The sequence below is a fragment of the Odocoileus virginianus genome, chromosome 4 (genome assembly GCF_023699985.2).
Source record: "Odocoileus virginianus isolate 20LAN1187 ecotype Illinois chromosome 4, Ovbor_1.2, whole genome shotgun sequence".
Classification (NCBI taxonomy): domain Eukaryota; kingdom Metazoa; phylum Chordata; class Mammalia; order Artiodactyla; family Cervidae; genus Odocoileus; species Odocoileus virginianus.
This window is the reverse complement of record NC_069677.1, coordinates 1,722,568-1,741,506: the sequence shown is the minus strand read 5'-3', so window position 1 is coordinate 1,741,506 and position 18,939 is coordinate 1,722,568. Positions and strand designations below refer to the sequence as shown.

Genomic DNA, 18,939 nt, shown 5'->3' with positions numbered 1-18,939 from the left:
CCTTGGCACAAAGGCATTTCCCTCTTGCCTTCCATGGACACACACACACCTAGCTTTAAGGGCCCAGAATCCCTTCTGGCCCCAACAGATTGGTGTCATTGGCCAGCTGATGGGCTCTGTTGCCTTTCCCACTCTATGTCAAACATGTTGGCTTTTCCTAATGGGTAGTAATATGACAGCTACTATGGCTTTCAGATGCCAAAGAAGAGCATTGGAAGGCTTGCATGCAGGTTCCCTAAGAAGCTGATTGACTTAAGATATGTTACTAATCTCTCTATGCCTCAATTTCCCTGTTTGAAAAGTGAGGGCACTAAACTAGGTCAGAGATCAAAAACTGGTGACATATGGTTCATTGACCCATGGATGTGGGATTTTTTTTGGGGGGGGGGACGGGAGACTTCATAATGCTTAAATATTTTTTTAAAGTAGTAATGGGTCTTTAAAAATTAGGAAGTTTGAGGAATTCCCTATTTATCTAGTGGTTAGGGGGCTTCCCCAGTGGCTCAACAGTAAAGAACCAGCCTGCAATGCTGGAGCTACAGGAGACGCAGTTTCAATCCCTGGGTCAGGAAGATCCCCTGGAGGAAGGCATGGCAATCCACTTCAATATTCTTGCCTGGAGAATCCTATGGACAGAGGAGCCTGCTGGGCTGCAGTCCATATGGTCACAAAGAGTCTGACAGAAAGCAACTTAGCATACACGTACCAGTGGTTAGGACCTAGCATTTTCAGTGCCATGGCGTGGCTTCCCTTTCTGGTCTGGGGGCTAAGATCCCAGAAGCTGCACAGCACAGCCAAAAACATAAAATGAAATAATTAGGAGGTTTCAAATAAAATTCCACACATAGATTTTTCCTAAATATAAAAACCACTATGCTGCCTCTAAACCCCATTACTCTTCAGATTTTCTCCCATAATCCAGTCTCCAAAACCACCATGTCCTACTACCTAAGACCTAAGAGAAAGAATGGTAGACTGAAGGAAGTAAAGAGAGACAGAGGGAGGCAGGGGAGAAGGCAAATGCAGGCAATGGGAGGGCGGTGGAGCGGGAGGGGAACAAGGAAAGGGGAGTGGGAAGCCAAGAGAAAAGGACCAATCAGAGGAAAAGAGCTAACACATCACTTTCTAGGTGTTGGGCATGGCTGTCAATGTCTTACATATATTATAACTCATTTAATCTTCACAAAATCCCTATTTGTACGAGTTCCATTATTTCCCCATTTTACAGAGGAGGAAAATGAAGCACAGCAAGGTGAAGTGACATGCCCAAGTCACCAGAGTTAGGAAGTAGTAGAGTTGGGGTTGTAACCCTGCAGCGGTTAACCAGCTCACTCCAAGTCCAAGTGAGGTTCTTTCAAGGGCCGTGCATGCTAAGCCTCACACCCTTCCACTCTGCCCTGCCTCACCTGGCTCCAGGCACACTGGTCTCCCTGCAGCCCCTTCCGTCCACCAGCCGCTGCCTTCTGTACCTGCTGGTCCTCCTGCTTGGCTCTGTGTCGTCAGCTTCCTAAGGTTCCCCAAGTCATGACTCAGTTGTCACCATCTCCCTGAGGGCTTCCTGATTACTCAAGTTAAAAACTGCACTCAGACCCCCTCTTGGGTGTCTAGTGTGGCAAAGTCACAATGTCCATCTAGATATTGGTATAAAAGATGGACACTGTGACTTCCCCACACTAGCAGAGAATTGCACACACACACAATCCTCACCCTGTCCTCACCTCCTTCCCTAATTTATTATTCTTCAAAATACATATCATCATCGAACACATTGTTGTCGTTTTTTAGTCTCTAAGTTGTGTCCAACTCTTTTGTGACCCCATGAACTATAGCCTACCAGGCTCCTCTGTCTGTGGAATTCTCCAGGCAAGAATACTGGAGTGGGCTGCCATTTCCTTCTCCAGGGGATCTTCCCCACTCAGAGATGGAAACTGCATCCCCTGCATTGGCAAGAGCCACCACTTTGCCACCTGTGAAGACCTTCATCAAACATACTACGTGTTTTATTTATCTTACTACTGTCTTCTCCTCTGGAATGGAGACTTCACAAAGGCAGGAATTTTTATCCCTTTTCTCAGTGCTGTATATGCAGGGCTTGGAATAGTGTCTGGCATATAGAAAGTGCTCAATAAAATATCTGTTGAAGAAATAAATTGAAAAATGTACCCAAGCAAGTAAAACTCCAAAGAGTCTAACTTGACAAACATTGTTTATCTCCTCCCAGGAAACGCGTGGGGGTTACCCTGCTCCCTCCAGGCGATGGCACCTCTCAACCAGCTGGGGAGCCACATCAACTCGACCTGTGCAGCAGAGAACTCCACAGGGGCCGGCCGGGCCCGCCCACACGCCTACTATGCCCTCTCCTACTGCGCACTCATCCTGGCCATCATCTTTGGCAATGGTCTGGTGTGTGTAGCTGTGCTGAAGGAACGCGCCCTGCAGACCACCACCAACTATCTGGTGGTGAGCCTGGCCATAGCGGACCTGCTGGTGGCCACCCTGGTAATGCCCTGGGTGGTGTACCTGGAGGTGAGTAGGTCACAAATGCAAGCTGCCCATGTGACTCTGTTTGTCTTTGTCTTCCCTGACCATCTGATGCCTGGTCTCAGAATGCTCCCTGCCATGATCCAGGGTCTGGGGAAGGAAGGAGAGTTCCTGTTACTCTCCCTTTCATGAAGGTCCTGAGAGCAGCATTTATTCAGCATTACTTGCCCATGTCAGAAACAGGGAGCTGGGAGTGATTCTTCCCTGAGCCTCCAGCATCCAGGTGACTGGACTTGAGTAATGGGATTCATCCTAAAAAATGCACCAAATTTACTCTCCATGTCAGTTATGCTGCAAAGACATGGAGGGTTGGGGGAGGCAGTCCAATGGCCATCCTCATCAGTGTTTCAATATATTAATACATAGGGGTGAGGATGTGTGGCAAGGGCAGAGGAATTCTTTTTTAATGAAATCTTTTTTACTGAATGAGAGGAAACAGGAAAGGGGGATGGGAAGGTAAGAGAAACAGAGCAGAGAAAATGAGAAGAAAAAAAAAAGAGAGAAAGAACAGTCTGCCAATGGATCAGACTTCTGATGGCTCAGTTGCCCTTGGACTCGGCACTTTCCTCCTGGGTACCAGCTCTCCACACTCTGCTTCCACAGGAAAAGACCAAATTTTTATTTTCGATGCCTCCATTAATAGTACAGAGCCCTCACCAGTTAGATAATGCAGAAGACCCTGGAGAATTCTTCCAGAGAGAAACATTTCTTAAATTTGAAAGTATTTTCATTGGAAAGTGCAAAACAGAGTCAGGAGGTGATCAAGACAAAACAATCATTTGCTAACAAGGAAATCAGGGTTCCCACACCTGTTCAAGAAACAGATATTCCTACCAGGAAAACATGCAATTACTAAAGAGTTTTTAAAAAATACCTTAATATACTATTAATATTTCTCCTCTGCACTGTGTGTCATTCTAAAGAGGTATCCAATGAAGGCTCAAAATGATGCCATGATTAAGAGAAATTAAAATTCATCAAATTAATATCTCAGTTAATATTAATAGTGAAGATGACAGTTAATTAAGTATGACATATCACAGGAGAGCAAAAACCTCAAACACAGACTGCTTACCCGAGTAACCATATTAAAGAATGACTGGGAACTAAAATTAGACTTATGATCTCAATGGGGAGAGACAAAGGAACAAAATCAAGAAGACAGAAAAGGAAATTCAAGAATAAAAGCAACTAGGCTGACTGGGATAGATTTCAAGACTAAGGGAATACTCAGAGTAAAAAGTATGCATTTATTTTTCCATTAGGATGTTCCTGATGGTAAAGGGTCTTGTAATTACTTTGACTTTTCCATCAATCCAATTGCTGTGCTTAGTCACTCAGTCATGTCCAATTCTTTGTGACCCCATGGTCTGTAGCCACCGGGCTTCTTTGTCTATGGGGATTTTCCAGGCAAGAATACTGGAGTGGGTTGCCATGCCGTCCTAACCTAATTAGAAACATTCTTGAAGTCTGAAGCCATGTCTTTGTCCTTTTTTCCCCATAGTCCAAACATAGTACTTGGCACATAATATGTGCTAAATAAATATCTGATGTATGAATGGTTAAATGAGTCTGCTCTGCATGGTATGCATTAGATAGACCATTTCTGCTTATACCATCTGCAGATACATCTATTGTTACAATGAACTATTTACTTTTACTTTTTAATAATGATCCTGAAAAGGAGTTAGAAGTATATATTTCTGTTCAAGAGAGAGGAAGACTTTAGCGGCCATAACCCAGTGTGGATGGATTAGTCAACACTTCAGAATATCCCCACACCCCCCTCAAAAGTGTTTCTGTCTATCCCTATACACTATCAGGATTTCTTCAGTCTTTCAGAAGGATGAATGTCAGAAAAAAATGCAGGAAGAGAACCTTCCCTCTGATGAGCATCTGAAATAAAACTAGGCTTTTGGTGTCTGTGCACTTAGGGCCTCTTTGTCTGTCAATCTGTGATTGTTTCCAGGACTCTGGATGGATCATGGTTGGAGAATCTCTGTAGATACTGGTATAGGAGATGGACAGTGTGACTTTCCCACACTAGACACCCACTGCATCCCCTTCCAGCCCCAACTGCCAATATGGATGGTGCCCCCGCTACACTGCTGAGTAAAGAGGAGCACCTGAGTCTGCAGAAGGCCAGCATGATTTCTCTCCAAAGGTCTTAATGGACTCCCTGCAGGTTATATCTGTGGGTTTTCTCCACTAGAGAAGCTCTTGTTTCTCCTCATCAAAACCAATACACCAACAGGTTATTTACAACAGGCAGGCATTCAGTGGTCAAGAGGATGGTCACATAAGCCTGAAATCAAACAAAAAATATTTGGAGGAGCAAAGACATCTCTCCACTGGGAAATAGGCTTTGTGACCTCTTTTTGGTCCTACCCATTTGCTTCAAGGCTCTAGTAAATGCAACTTAGTATCTCTGCATCACTTTCTCCAGCAGTCAACTGAGAGTCTATCTCAACAAAACACAAAATATGGCATGAAGTAACTATCATTAGCAGACAACCAACTAAGATAACAGAAGATTCTATTCCAGAGGATCAGGTCTCCCTACCCCACCCCAGTCTGTATATTTTCCTTAGTCTTAAATGCCATCTTCCTGTGGACTTCAGAAGCAGACTGGGTGGTTAAAGAGAAATAAGAGCACTTTGAGCTCCTAAAGGAATCATGAATATATAAATCATGTGTCTCAGGGAAGAACAAACTGTTACTCCCACTAACTTGTCTTAATGACAGTACAGTTTGGGTAGCTGGTCTAGTAATTACAAGATCATACCAAAGAGGAAAGAAGAGGAAAGGATATAGTGTTGACCATAGAGACTACTGTGGGCCTGAGGGTCCCCAGGGGGACAGGATGAATGTGAGAAGACACCATGAGAGTGCAAAATTAACTGTCAAATTCCCAGCTTCCTGTACTTTGATTTGAATGCATCAATACTGTTTGAAGGGAATATTGGCTCACATTGGCCAGAACTCCTCCTTCAAAGGAAAATTGGCTCATCATGCCAGACACCAGTTTGTTTGAGTTACAAATGTTTTGGCTGTAAATATCGGAAAATTTGATTCACTGTGGCTTAAACAAATAGGAGTTACTTTTCTTACATAACCAGAATTCCGGAGGAAGGGGTTGTGTGGGTATTGGGTCAGCTGCCTCAGGTGTCATCAAGGACCAGGCTCTCCCATTCTTTCTGTTCACCATCCTCGGTAAACTGACTCACTTCCTCATGCTGCTCACAAGAGGGCTACTATTGTCCTCAGCATCATGGCCATATTCAAAAATAGGATGGGTAGGGACAGCAGGGAAAGAAAAAAAAAATCCTTTCCTGGAGTAGCCTGAAGATCTCTCTAAGGGACTTCATTTAAGTCTAATTGGCCAGAAACAGAACATAAGGCAAATTTTAGTCACAAGGGAGGATAGAAAAGAAAAAGTGAAAATGTGGGTTTTATTAAAACAAGATGTGGGGGAGCGATAGGCAATAAAATGTCATATAACTTTGTGCTTCTGCTGGAATTCACTGGGATGAATGTTATTTTGATACAGTCATGCTATGAGAATGACTCAGAATTGGGAGTCAGAAGGCATGAAGTTACATGAATAAAATGAAAATGACAACTACGCTTTCCCTAACTCAAAGGGTTGATTTAGGCTCAACTGTCATCAACTGAAAAAGTGCTCTGACAACTAAAGTATGATCTATAAATATCTTAGTTAATACACTTTTATTTGTAAGTAAAAGAAACTTTAACTCCAGTTGACTTAAACAATGAATAATTGTTTGTCTTTCAATGCATTGGCTCTCCTAAGAACTTTAATAAGAGTCCTGTGGTAGGGTGGACTACAGGCACAGTTTGAACAGGGTGCCAGTTCCATCTCTCTACAAGTCTCTCAGCTCTGTCTTCTTCCATATCCTGGCCTTATCCTTTGGCAAAGGGTAAGCTATAGACCTCACATTGCACACCATGCCATTCACAGCAAGAAAGAAAATCTATATCCCAGAATTTCTATTAGAATTATCCAGATGTACTTGGATTGGATTGGTTTATTGCACACAATTTTCTCTGAATTAATCACTGAAGAGAATAATCAGTTTGGCACAGGTTATGTATACCTTCCATAGAACACATCAACTGCTCAGGAATCTCAGGGATTCCCAGTGGAATCCAAGGACAATTGGAAAGAAGGAACACTGTCAGCAAGAATGCACCACGGTGGCTTTCATGGGTACCATTTTCATCACGAAGGCACACAAGAAGGCTGGGCTTGGAAAATATATTAAAAGGAACTAGAAGAGGCCAGTCACTACCCTTCTTCAGATTTCTCTGTCCTCAGGCCTGGCAGAGAAGTTGAGGACAAAAACCACGCAGGTGACCTCATTATATTCCAGAGGGCCCTGGCCATCTCTTTAGTTCAGTTGCAGCATTTTTATGGAAACTCTTTTCTGGGCTATACCAAATAGTTCTATCTCAGATTCCCTCTCAAATTTTTAATTTCCTGCTTTAGAAGCTGCAGTCTGTTTAGAGATCTTTCTCTAAGCACAAACATCCCATCTCGTTCCACTCAGTTAAGCACCTTTTGTGATGTTTAATGCACTTGTATCAAGGCAGAAAGGCAGCGTAAGCAGCCAGGGGAACATTGAGAATACTAACCGCAGAGTATTTGGGTCCCAGTGTGGACTGAAGGAAAGATTCGAGGGTTAGGTAATATAAACAAGCAAAAAAGTGCCAAGTGGGTTCAGGCAGGGGCACTCACCACAGAGAGCATGGTCCAGGTCAGAAAATGGTGACAGGAAAGAACAGCACTGTTTTGGGGAGAGAGGTGCCTTTGGGACTTGTAATGATCCTGATTATCAAAAGTAAAGACTTTTTAAAGGAGAATTTCACCACTGTCCAAAAACCCCAAATGACAGCAATTTAAGAGCTCCCCTCTGGAAACAAAAACACCAGAAGTCTCTTCACCAAACTCTGGATTTTTATGGAAGTCACAGACTATGATAGCTGGAGGGGCTTGGAGAGTGTTTCTACTGTCATCTCTTTTTTTCTTTTAATATATATTTATTTATTTGGCTGTGCTAGGTCTTAGCTGTGGCATGTGGGATCTAGTTCCACCACCAAGGATCAAACTCCAGTCCCCTGCATTGGGAATGAGGAGTCTTAGCCACTGGATCACCAGGGAAGTCCCTCTGCTGTCATTTCTAAAGTGTCATCCAACCTCAAGAAATTTCTGGCAATATCCTAGTGGCCAGGATTCTCTGTGGGAATGGGCCTCAGGGTTGAGCTAAACCTTCATTACAGAGAGCTGCTTGTTCAAAATACAGACTGATGGATCTACCCTAGATGTACTAAACTGGACTGTGGCAAGCAAAAATGGAGTAAAGAGGCTAATCAGAGAAGTAATTCCATATCTACCCCTTGGATATCTCCCCAAAACAACTAAAATTCCACCCCTTAGAGCAGAAATTCTTAACTTGGGGAGTCCATCAACTTGGATATAAATAAAATTACTTCTTTATTTTCACTAAACCAAAATTAAGCATTTCCTTAAATTATGAATGTCAGCATCAACCCACAGCAGAAGAAATCCTTTGTGTCACCAGTAGAAATCACAGATGTTTACATTTTCAAATCGCATTACAGTTTTTACAGACACCAAAATAGCATTTACACTCATCAGTACTTTGAAACTATAGGAATTTGGGGCCTGCACCTAGGTCTTGTCATTTAATTCATTATTAAAGAATCACATATATTTTTTTAAAATTTGTAACTGCAGTTTGATATAATTGGTTTCCTTTGTGATTCATTGTATTTTATTTTATGCATTTAAAACACTCTTCTGACAAAGAACTATAAGGTCAAAGGCACCCAAGGGATAAAGGATGCTTCAGGAGCCCTAGGACAATCATTTCTTTTTCATTTAATATTTTTTGTTTTATTAAAATATAGTTGATTTATAATGTGTTAATTTTTGCCGTATAGTAAAGTGATTTTGTTATACACACAAATATAATCGTATATTATACATATATTCTTTAGGGACATATATACACATATAATCTTTAGGGATTACCATTTCGGAAGATAAAGTCATGCCCCGCCCTCCCACAACATCCTGTGGACCAGTATTTCCCAAACCTCCCAGGCAGCATGAATCACTGGAGGTATTTATTATCCTGAATGGGGCCTAAAAATCATTTTAACAAGAGCCTCAGGTGATTTGGAAAATGCTGCCTTATCAGTAAATTTGGGAAATGCTGCCGGAGGCTGTGCCTGCTGAAAATCAATAGCCAACTTCAGTACCTGAAGACACTCTCCTGTTCCCCCGCCTTCTGTATTGCCAAAGGGAGTCAGTTAGATTCATTAGCAAGTGAGAGTAACACCACCTGGCTGCTGTTTAATTCTGAAGTGAGTTATTCATTAAAATTTAGGGGAAAGGTAGAATCACATCTCAAAAAGCCTTAAATCAATCAGATTTCTTTTTTCTGCTTTTCTCCTGCTTTAATTTCAAAAATCACTTTACCTTCCATTTTCTCCCAACACTGTACTCATCTCACTGTCAGCACTTATCATAGATATTTTCTAAGTGTGCCTCTCCTGGGCCTTCAGTTCACCCCTTCCGATTCACACATGACTTCCCGCTCCCCCGCCACCCCCCTCCACCCCCCAGCCTGCACACGCACTATATTCTGGCCTCACAATACAGTTTAATATCTCACAAGTTTAATTCATTTCAGTACACCCATCTCAGCAAAGCATCAGCCCCATAATGGGCCCTCAATAAACACTGGCCACGTGGGTGGATGATTGGACCAAGGCCAAGTCTTCCCCCTCCTGTGATAAGAGAATGGAGCTAAATTGTATATGTCTCAGAGGCAGCGTGTCAAGGTGCTGACCTCTGAGAGGCAACACAGAGTAGCGGTTAACATTAAGGTTTGAGATTCCAGCTACTTTTACTAGCTATGTGTCCTTCGGCAAATTATTCAACCCCTCTCAGACTCCCATTTCTTTATCAATAAATTGGAAAGAATATTTACCTCATTGGGTTGCTGTGAGAGTTACTTAGCATGTTCTTGGCTGTTACTCATTGTTCACTATTATTCACTTGGTGTGGAGGGCTCGTTTTTAAAAAATAAAGGTAGTTTCATTATACATACCACCAATTAAAGACACATCTTGACGAGCAAGCTCCAGAGAAGGCCAAGTGATGGCACCTTAGTGGGAATTACTTAAATAGCTAATCAGGTTGTTTTCCTCTTGACAATGAGCTGAGATCAAGGGGAGAGTGAGTATTTTGCTGGCAGAGTTGGAGACTGGAGGAGAGGAGAGCCAGAATGGGGTAGCACAGTGGGGGCCTGGAAGCCAGAGGACAGCTTGAGGGCTTTGGCCCTGAGGAGCTCAAGAGACCAGGGACCGGCCAGGTATGTACTTTCACTAGCTCCAAAGTCAGCGGGCCCCCACTGTTTTGCACTGTTTTTCTGCAACCCTGGGATGCAAGCAATCAGAAGGTCTCCCATTCCCTGGAAGGGGGGTGATGTGGTCCGTCCCACAAAATTCCCTGATGAGCATGTGATTTTCTCTTCCTCCTTGTGTCCACCCACTTCCAACCCTTTCCAACAGCTGCCCCCTCCTCACCTGACACCCCCATACGGCGATGTGTAACAAGCCATGCCTTCCTGGGCCAAGGTGCTGCACCTCTTCAAACATTAGTCTCTTTCTCATCAATGAAGATAACAACAGTCCTCTCTCACAGGACAATAACCAGCCAGAGGCCATGTATGTAATTGCTAGTATTAACAAAGATTATGTCAGAGACCCTTCATCCTGTCAGAATATATTTGCAGGCTGGGCTTCCTCTAGGAGAGGGATGCAGCAGCAAACAAGAAAAACTCCTTGCTCCTATCGGATTGATTAAGTAGCAGTCATTTAATCTCCTATCACATAAGTGTATAATTTGTCCTCAAAAAGCTTTGAGAGCACATACAGCTTAAAAAAAAAAAAAAAAAAAAACCCTCAGGGATCAAGTTCCAAAGTTACAGAAATTTCTGCAATGGGTCAGTGGATTGGTGACCCACATAGACTGAGTTCTCAATAAATGTTAACTTTTATTAATGATATTAGGATCTCATGATGATCTCTATTTTATTTAGAATGCCTTGCTTCTTCAGTTCTCTACAAGGACGGGGCCTGAAGAACTTTTTTGAAAAAACACATAATATACCCTCCTCCAACGAACTAATAGGAGTTTTGCAGGTACTTGTGTTATGGATGAATGAATGAATAAACAAATGAATAAACAGGACATCCAGCAAGCCTGGGGTTGGCTACTGTTCTAATGATCCTCTCTCACTTACACAGTCCCCCAACACACATAAACAAACAGGCACTCACAATTTCACCAAAAAAAAAAAAAAAAATGGTTTTCCCCAATTTAAGTTACATAAATACATTAGCATACAAAGAGATGTTGAAAGAGATGTAGCATACAAATTTCCCTGGTGGCTCAGACAGTAAAGAATCTGCCTGCAATGCAGATTCTGCCTGCGGGTTTGATCCCCGAATTGGGAAGATCCCCTGGAAGAGGGTATAGCAACCCACTCCGGAATTCTTGCCTGGAGAATGCCATGGACAGAGGAGACTGGCGGGATACAATCCACAGAGTCACAGAGAGTCAGACACAACCAAGTGACTAACACATTACTACATACAAATTTCACCTTTTGCAAGAAGCTTTTACAGCAGAGAACTGTCCTGTGGACTAAGCAAAACCCTCTTCTATTCTCCTGGCTGCCTTAAACACATGTCCCTTTAAAAATTTTTTCATTTTCAGAATTCCTATATATTCATTATTAGGCTTTTATTTACATAGCACTAAATGACTGGACTAAGAGAAAGTAAATCCACAACTAAATGAACAAAAATGATGACTTCATCACTAATTTGAACTTTTCATTGTTGCTCTTAAAATACTTTTGGTCAGAGTTTCTCATACTATAGCCTGGAGATAACCAAATATAGGGAAAAGATCAAATGCTGAAAAGGAAATAATTCTATGTGGAAAAGTTATTAGTGGAGGGGAAAGAGAGAGACCCTTTCAGGAACGTGCATTAATGCCATAAAACAAGGATATCCAGTGAAGTGGTCTGGTGATATAACAAGACTTTTGGATGAGAAGAATTAGAGGAACAACAGCATTTTCATGTACTATTGTTTGCAGTTTTTTCCTTGAGAAGCTACTTCAGAGGCTACTGAATCTATGTTTTACTCCCCTTTCTCTTAAATAGCCATTTGGCCTGCCAGCAGAGCTATCATGAACACCCAGCCAAGCCTAAGGGGCCAGCTTCACAGGTTTCCCCTTGAGACCCATGGTGCCCAAGAGTGGCAGCCCCAGGGGCTGGAAGCTGGCAAAAGCAAAAAGCCTCCAGCCCCAAGAGTGGCATTTGTGCATGAAAGTGACAGTCTCCCTGACATATCTCTCTGGCTCAATTAGGTTATGTGAAAAAAAAAAAATAAAATAGAAAGGTGCTAGAATATAACAGAAATCATCTAAATTCCTGACTTAATTATATATGTTACTTGGAAGAGTTATGGAGCTCGGAACACGTGTGTACATGCATGAGGTCAGAACAATCTTCTCTGATTCTGTGAGTAGTGAAGAGGATCTGGGCCCCTTTCCAATGCCCTGGACACACCTTTCCCCCCACGTCTTGGTGAGCAGGACCACGGTGATGAAGGCGGGAGCAATGGCACAGACTGATTTTACATAGGCTCTTACAGGTGCTGTTAAAGCTTCCAAGCTTTAAAATTAGAAGCCAGACAGACTTTCACTGTGGAGGGAAGGTTTATGAAAAATGTGTTCTCAGTTTATTTCCTGAAAAGGGTGAGCTCTCCACTGGGTGGAGGGCTTCGAAGAGGTAGTCTTGGCACAGTGCACACATTTGGCAGTCACCCAAGCTCTTTTACCATGAGCTGTGCATCTACGGGCACATCACTTAACCACAATGAGCTTTAGCTGCCTCCTGAGTTTGAACCAGATCAGTTCAGTTCAGTTGCTCAGTTGTATCCAACTCTTTGTGACCCCATGGACTGCAGCACACCAGGCCTCCCTGTCCATCACCAACTCCCAGAGTTTGCTCAAACTCATGTCCATCAAGTTGGTGATGCCATCCAACCATCTCAACCTCTGTTGTCCCCTTCTCCTCTTACCTTCAATCGTTCCCAGCATCAGGGTCTTTTTCAATGAGTCAGTTCTTCGTATCAGGTGGCCAAGTATTGGAGTTTCAGCTTCAGCATCAGTCCTTCCAATGAATATTCAGGACTGATTTCCTTTAGGATTGCCTGGTTGGATCTCCTTGCAGTCCAAGGGACTCTTAAGAGTCTTATACAACATCAGAGTTCAAAAGCATCAATTCTTCGGCGCTCAGCTTTCTTTATAGTCCAACTCTCACATCCATACATAACTACTGGAAAAACCATAGCCTTGATTAGACAGACCTTTGTTGGCAAAGTAATGTCTCTGCTTTTTAATATGCTGTTCAGGTTGGTCATAGCTTTTCTTCCAAGGAGCAAGCGTCTTTTGATTTCATGGCTGCAATCACCATCTGCAGTGATTTTGGAGCCCAAGAAAATAAAGTCTTGCACTGTTTCCATTGTTTCCCCATCTATTTGCCATGAAGTGATGGGACCAGTTGCCATGATCTTTGTTTTTGGAATGTTGAGTTTTAAGCCAGCTTTTTCACTCCCCTCTTTCACTTTCATCAAGAGACTCTTTAGTTGAAACAGATCAGTGATTCACAAATCTTGGTGTGATTGGGGAGGGGGGGTGGTGTTCATTTTAAAAAGATGATTCATGGGCTCCAGATCCAGACACTGTGACTCAGTTGGTCCAGGAAAGGGTTCAGAAATCTACATCTTTAATGAACACCCCACTGTGGACTGCACTTTGAGAAACGCTGGAATATTTGATTCAGAAGATCCATTTCAATACTGACATTCCACCAATTTATTCTTTCTCAGGCAAACAATCTTGGGCACCCTGACATTTGCTCGAGGTCTGCCTGCCCTTGGTGATGAGGCAGTACCCACAGGGAGGGCGTGTCTCCATCTGTGCAGGACAGACAGCCCAGGGAAGGCAATAGAGTCGACTGGGTTGCTGTCCCTTTGTTGGGAGGAAACACTAACATCCTTGTCTCTGATGCCCAGGTGACAGGTGGGGTCTGGAATTTCAGCCGAGTTTGCTGCAATGTTTTCGTCACTCTGGATGTCATGATGTGCACAGCCAGCATCCTGAACCTCTGTGCCATCAGCATCGACAGGTAAGGCTGGGCTTTCCTTCCAGGCTTAGGAGAGAGGTGGCTAGGTCAGATGGTAAGGGACCCCACCTTGGGAAGCTGCCCTTGATGTGTTCAAGGCACAGGCTCAGCATCTAGGGCACTGGGGTCATTGTAAAGTGCAGTTTAACACTGGGACATTTTCTTTTCTCTCTTTTTCTTTTAAATGATGGTTTGTAGGTGAGATGAAACTCCTGTGATAGGAGAGAAATAACTAATCTGGAAGTTTTCCTTTCCCCCAGATCCCTAAGGAGGATTCTGGTTTTACTTTTCCACCATCCTTGAGGCTTTTATGAATCTTAATTTTTTTTGTAGGGAGAAAGCAGAGAGACAGGGAGGTGAGATTAGGAGAAAATGTTCCTGCTGCTATTTTGTTTGGTTTTGGTAAAGGGAGAGAGACAAAGGGGCCAGGGGCAAAAGACAGAGAGGAGAGAGAAAAGTTTGGGAGTATCTCTGAGGACGGAGGGAGGAGTGGATGAGGGAGAAAGGTAACTGCAGAAAATGTGGTCATGACCTGTTTGTTAAATATTTATTTCCCTCATCGAGTTTAAGAAAAATAAGAATGATGTTTTTTAGAATTGCTTTTTGGTCACTGGAGTGGATTTCTATGATTTTGACTTGAGCCTGTGTATATTCCATCACTTTCTAGCCGTAAGCGTGTCCTGCCCCAGCTCTGGGGTGCTCTGCCCCTCTCTTCCCTTCTCTTTATGTTTCCTCTCCTCTCTCCCTTCCTCCATCCTGAGTCACATTTGTCATGGCTCCCATGGACATCTCCAGACCCTGGGAGCACCCTGGGAAAAGGAGGTCACTTTCCAGCCTGTGGCCTCTGTGGCTGGTCAAGAGCCTCCATCTCCCCTTCTCCTGCTCCTCATCCACCTCTTTTCTTCCTACACTCTTTCTCCCAGAATTTTATCCATCCACTCCATAGCTTCAACAGGTGATCCCAAACAAAATCTGCCATCTACTGAGAATTTACCACATGGTGCTAAGGCATGTCAAAACCTTAACCCATTTCCTTTTCACAACAACCCTTCAGTCAGTCAGTTCAGTCACTCAGTCTTGTTCAACTCTTTGCAACCCCCTGGACTTCAGCATGCCAGGCTTCCCTATCCATCACCAACTCCCTGAGCTTACTAAAACTCATGTCCATCATGGCGGTGATACAATAACCCTTAGGTAATATTATTAGCTTCATTTCCAGCTTCTTGGAATAATGAAGATGTTTTCCCAAGTCACACAGCTAATATGAAGCAGTGCCAAGATTTGAATTTGTGTCTATCTGATTCCCAAAATAATAATCACAGGCTTTGTGCTAAGCCTCCTCAAATCTCCAACCTCACCTCTAATCTGATATCCAGACCACATTACTATCTGGATATACCACTGGCTCCTATGAGGTGAAATGTTAAAAACCAAACCGTCAAAGCACCAAACCATCTTGACTTGACGATCTCTTACTGGCAACATCATTCTTCTGGAATCTTGGATTTTGTTCAGCCCCTTTCCCTTCCTCATCTCCTTGTTTAGATACACTGAGGTGGCTAAACAATCAGTGCTTATAGACTCTTATCTCTGAAATGTTTTCTAAATATGTCCCATCTTTCCTTTCTTACCTCACCTGCTTCTTTTAGGCTCCTATGACCTCCCGCCTGAACTTCTACCACAGCTTCCTAATTGGCCCTTCAACCACTCTCAGAATTATTCCTCCAGAATTGGAGCCCGAATGTCCACTGCCCTACTCAAAACCCTTCAGTCTCCTTGGCGTGAGGAATAAAAATTGAAGTTACCTTCACAGTCTAAGATTCAAAGTTTTCCACAATATGGCCTCACTCCACCTTTGCAATCTCATCTCTTTCCGGGTTGCCCCCTAGCTCTCTTATGCTCCAAGGCTGATCACACCGGTCCCCTTTGCTGTGAGGCCCTTCCAAACTGTCTACAGCTTAATTCAATCACCCCTGACCTCCCATGGTGCTTCCTCTGTAAACATGTTGTGGCATCGCCAGGCTCCCTTTGCAGGAATCCTGATGCAGGCCCTCCTCAAGGCCCCAGGTGTGACATTCAAATGACCCAGAGTTCTGCCCTAAACTTCCCTGCATGTGTGTAACCAGTGACTAGACATGAAAACCCGACCCTCTGGGGATACTGCAAACCAACCAGCCAACTCAATGATCTTGACTTTTATCATTTGATTGGCTATCATTTGACATTTATTACTTGACTAACTATTCTGAGAAGGAAAATCAAAGAATGTGTCCATAATGCTAAAACTAATACCATTAAAGAATGTATTAAAAAAAGTAAAGGGGAACAGTTGTATAACTCTGTAAACATACCAAAAAACCCACATTAATTTTATACTTAGATGAATTGTGTGGTATGTGAATTATATCTTGATAAAGCTGTTAAAAAGTAAAGGGATTGTTAGGGATTTTATAATATTTTTAGCTCTCTAAGAATTCCTCCCATAGCATCTACACCTTTTGTGTGATTTCTGGACATTTAGTACATGTTTTCAGAAATATATGATTTACAGAAATAATGGACTATGTTTGGTTTGCTACATCACTACCTCCACCACCCAACAATTATACCATCCTAGCTCCTCATCAGCCATGAATGTCCCTGCTGTACCTATTTCAGAGCCTTGAACAAGGAATATTAAACTGGATTCAGGGAGCCCTGCCTGAGGATAGCCAATGTGTACACCACAAATATGCACCTTCAGAGAGGACATGAGAATGGAATCAGATCAGCCTTGGAGGAGTGAGGAAAGAGCTGCATAAAGACAGCTCCTAGGGCAGGCTTTGGGCCAGCCCCCTCCCAGCCTTCTAGTTCCAACCCTACCCTCTCCCATCTTTGAGGGTGTGCCTAAACACTCCTGGAATGTGAAGTCAAGTGGGCCTTAGGAAGCATCACTATGAACAAAGCTAGCGGAGGTGATGGAATTCCAGTTGAGCTATTTCAAATCCTAAAAGATGATGCTGTGAAAGTGCTGCACTCAATATCCCAGCAAATTTGGAAAATTCAGCAGTGACTGACTGGAAAAAGTCAGTTTTCATCCCAATCCCAAAGAAAGGCAATGTCAAAGAATGCTCAAACTACTTGCACTCATCTCACATGCTAGTAAAGTAATGCTCAAAATTCTCCAAGCCAGGCTTCAACAGTACATGAACCGTGAACTTCCAGATGTTCAAGCTGGATTTAGAAAAGGCAGAAGAACCAGAGGTCAAATTGCCAACATCTACTGGATCATTGAAAAAGTAAGAGAGTTCCAGAAAAACATCTATTTCTGCTTTATTGACTACACCAAAGCCTTTGACTGTGTGGATCACAACAAACTATAGAAAATTCTGAAAGAGATGGGAATACCAGACCACCTTACCTGCCTCTTGAGAAATCTGTATGCATGTCAAGAAGCAACAGACAGAACTGGACATGGAACAACAGACTGGTTCCAAATCAGGAAAGGAGTACGTCAAGGCTGTATCTTGTCATCCTGCTTATTTAACTTATATGCAGATTACATCATGAGAAATGCTGGACTAGATGAAGCACAAGCTGGAATCAAGACTGCCAAGAGAAATAACAATAACCTCAGATATGCAGGTGACACCACCCTTATGGCAGAAAGTGAAGAAGAACTAAAGAGCCTCTTGCTGAAAGTGAAAGAAGAGAATGAAAAAGTTGGCTTAGAAGTCAACATTCAGAAAACTAAGATCATGGCATCCAGTCCCATCACTTCATGGCAAATAGATGGGGAAAAAATGGAAACAGTGACAGACTTTATTTTTTGGGGGCTCCAAAATAACTGCAGATGGTGACTGTAGCCATGAAATCAAAAGATGCTTGCTCCTTGGAAGAAAAGCTATGACAAACCTGTACAGCATATTAAAAAGCAGAGACATTATTTCGCCAACAAAAGTCCGTCTGGTCAAAGCTATGGTTTTTCCAGTAGTCATTGTATGGATGTGAAAGTTGGACTATAAAGAAAGCTGAGCACCAAAGAATTGATACTTTTGAACTGTGATGTTGGAGAAGACTCTTGAAAGTCCCTTGGATTGCAAGGAGATCCAACCAGTCCATCCTAAAGGAAATCAGTCCTGAATATTCACTGGAAGGACTGATGATGAAGCTGAAACTCCAATACTCTGGCCACCTGATATGAAGAACTGACTCCTTTGAAAAGACCCTGATTCTGTGAAAGATTGAGGGCAGGAGAAGAAGGGGACGACAGAGGATGAGATGGTGGCATCACCGACTCCATGGACATGAGTTTGAGTAAACTCCGGGAGTTGGTGATGGACAGGGAGGCCTGGCGTGCTTCAGTCCATGGGGTCACAAAGAGTCGAACACGACTGAGCAACTGAACTATACACTCTACTCGCACACACTGTCATGCATAGGGCTGGCAGGTGAGGTTGTGGCTGGAGTGTAGGAACTGAATTCAGCCAGGGCTTCATTCCCAAACCTTGAGTAGACCAAGACAGGGTACTTTTTTACAACTCAGCAGCCAGGAAAGAGTATCTTTTTGTAACTTGCACAAAAGCACCATTTTGCTGGCAGCAGACATGCTTAACACACACTTCTACTTGCACCACTTAAGACACAACCAACAAGAGCAAACTTTGAATTGGCTTCTGTCTCATACAGGAAGAATTCCCAGAACGCACAGCACTCACCAACCTGCAATCTGAGGGACAAGTTCCCATCTTAGACCGCAATGGACAAGGATGCTCCCCTCTTGGCTTGTAGGTCTAAAGGAACCAACCCTCACCAACCTTAAAATGGAGCCTCCTCCCTCTTCTAGGGCTGAAAATAGGCCTTGGAAAAGCTCTCTCTATTATCCTTCACAGCAGTTTGCAGTACACAGCATTAAATTCTGTTCATGGGATGCCAAATAGCCAGTCAATTCATTAAAAATGCAATCATTCATGCAGACCTTTGGTCTTTACACAATGCTAGTCACCCATCTGACAAACCTAACCAAATGGATTCAGCATTTTTTGGTCATGAAGCCCTGATCTGTAATAACAGGGTAGTAGGAGATAGAAAAGAAAAGGAAATG

The 18,939-nt window shown here is 43.0% G+C and overlaps 1 protein-coding gene across 25 annotated transcripts in view; it reads left to right on the top strand.

Annotated features, from left to right (window-relative positions):
* The window catches only part of ZBTB20 (zinc finger and BTB domain containing 20), a 1,026,540-nt gene that overhangs the window by 980,428 nt on the left and 27,173 nt on the right, over nt 1-18,939 (top strand). For all 25 annotated transcript variants that reach the window (XM_070465986.1, XM_070465969.1, XM_070465979.1 and 22 more), the window contains 2 exons: nt 2,222-2,526; nt 13,747-13,859. In XM_070465986.1, coding sequence (XP_070322087.1) covers nt 2,222-2,526; nt 13,747-13,859 — 418 coding nt within the window. The remainder of the gene's footprint in view (nt 1-2,221; nt 2,527-13,746; nt 13,860-18,939) is intronic.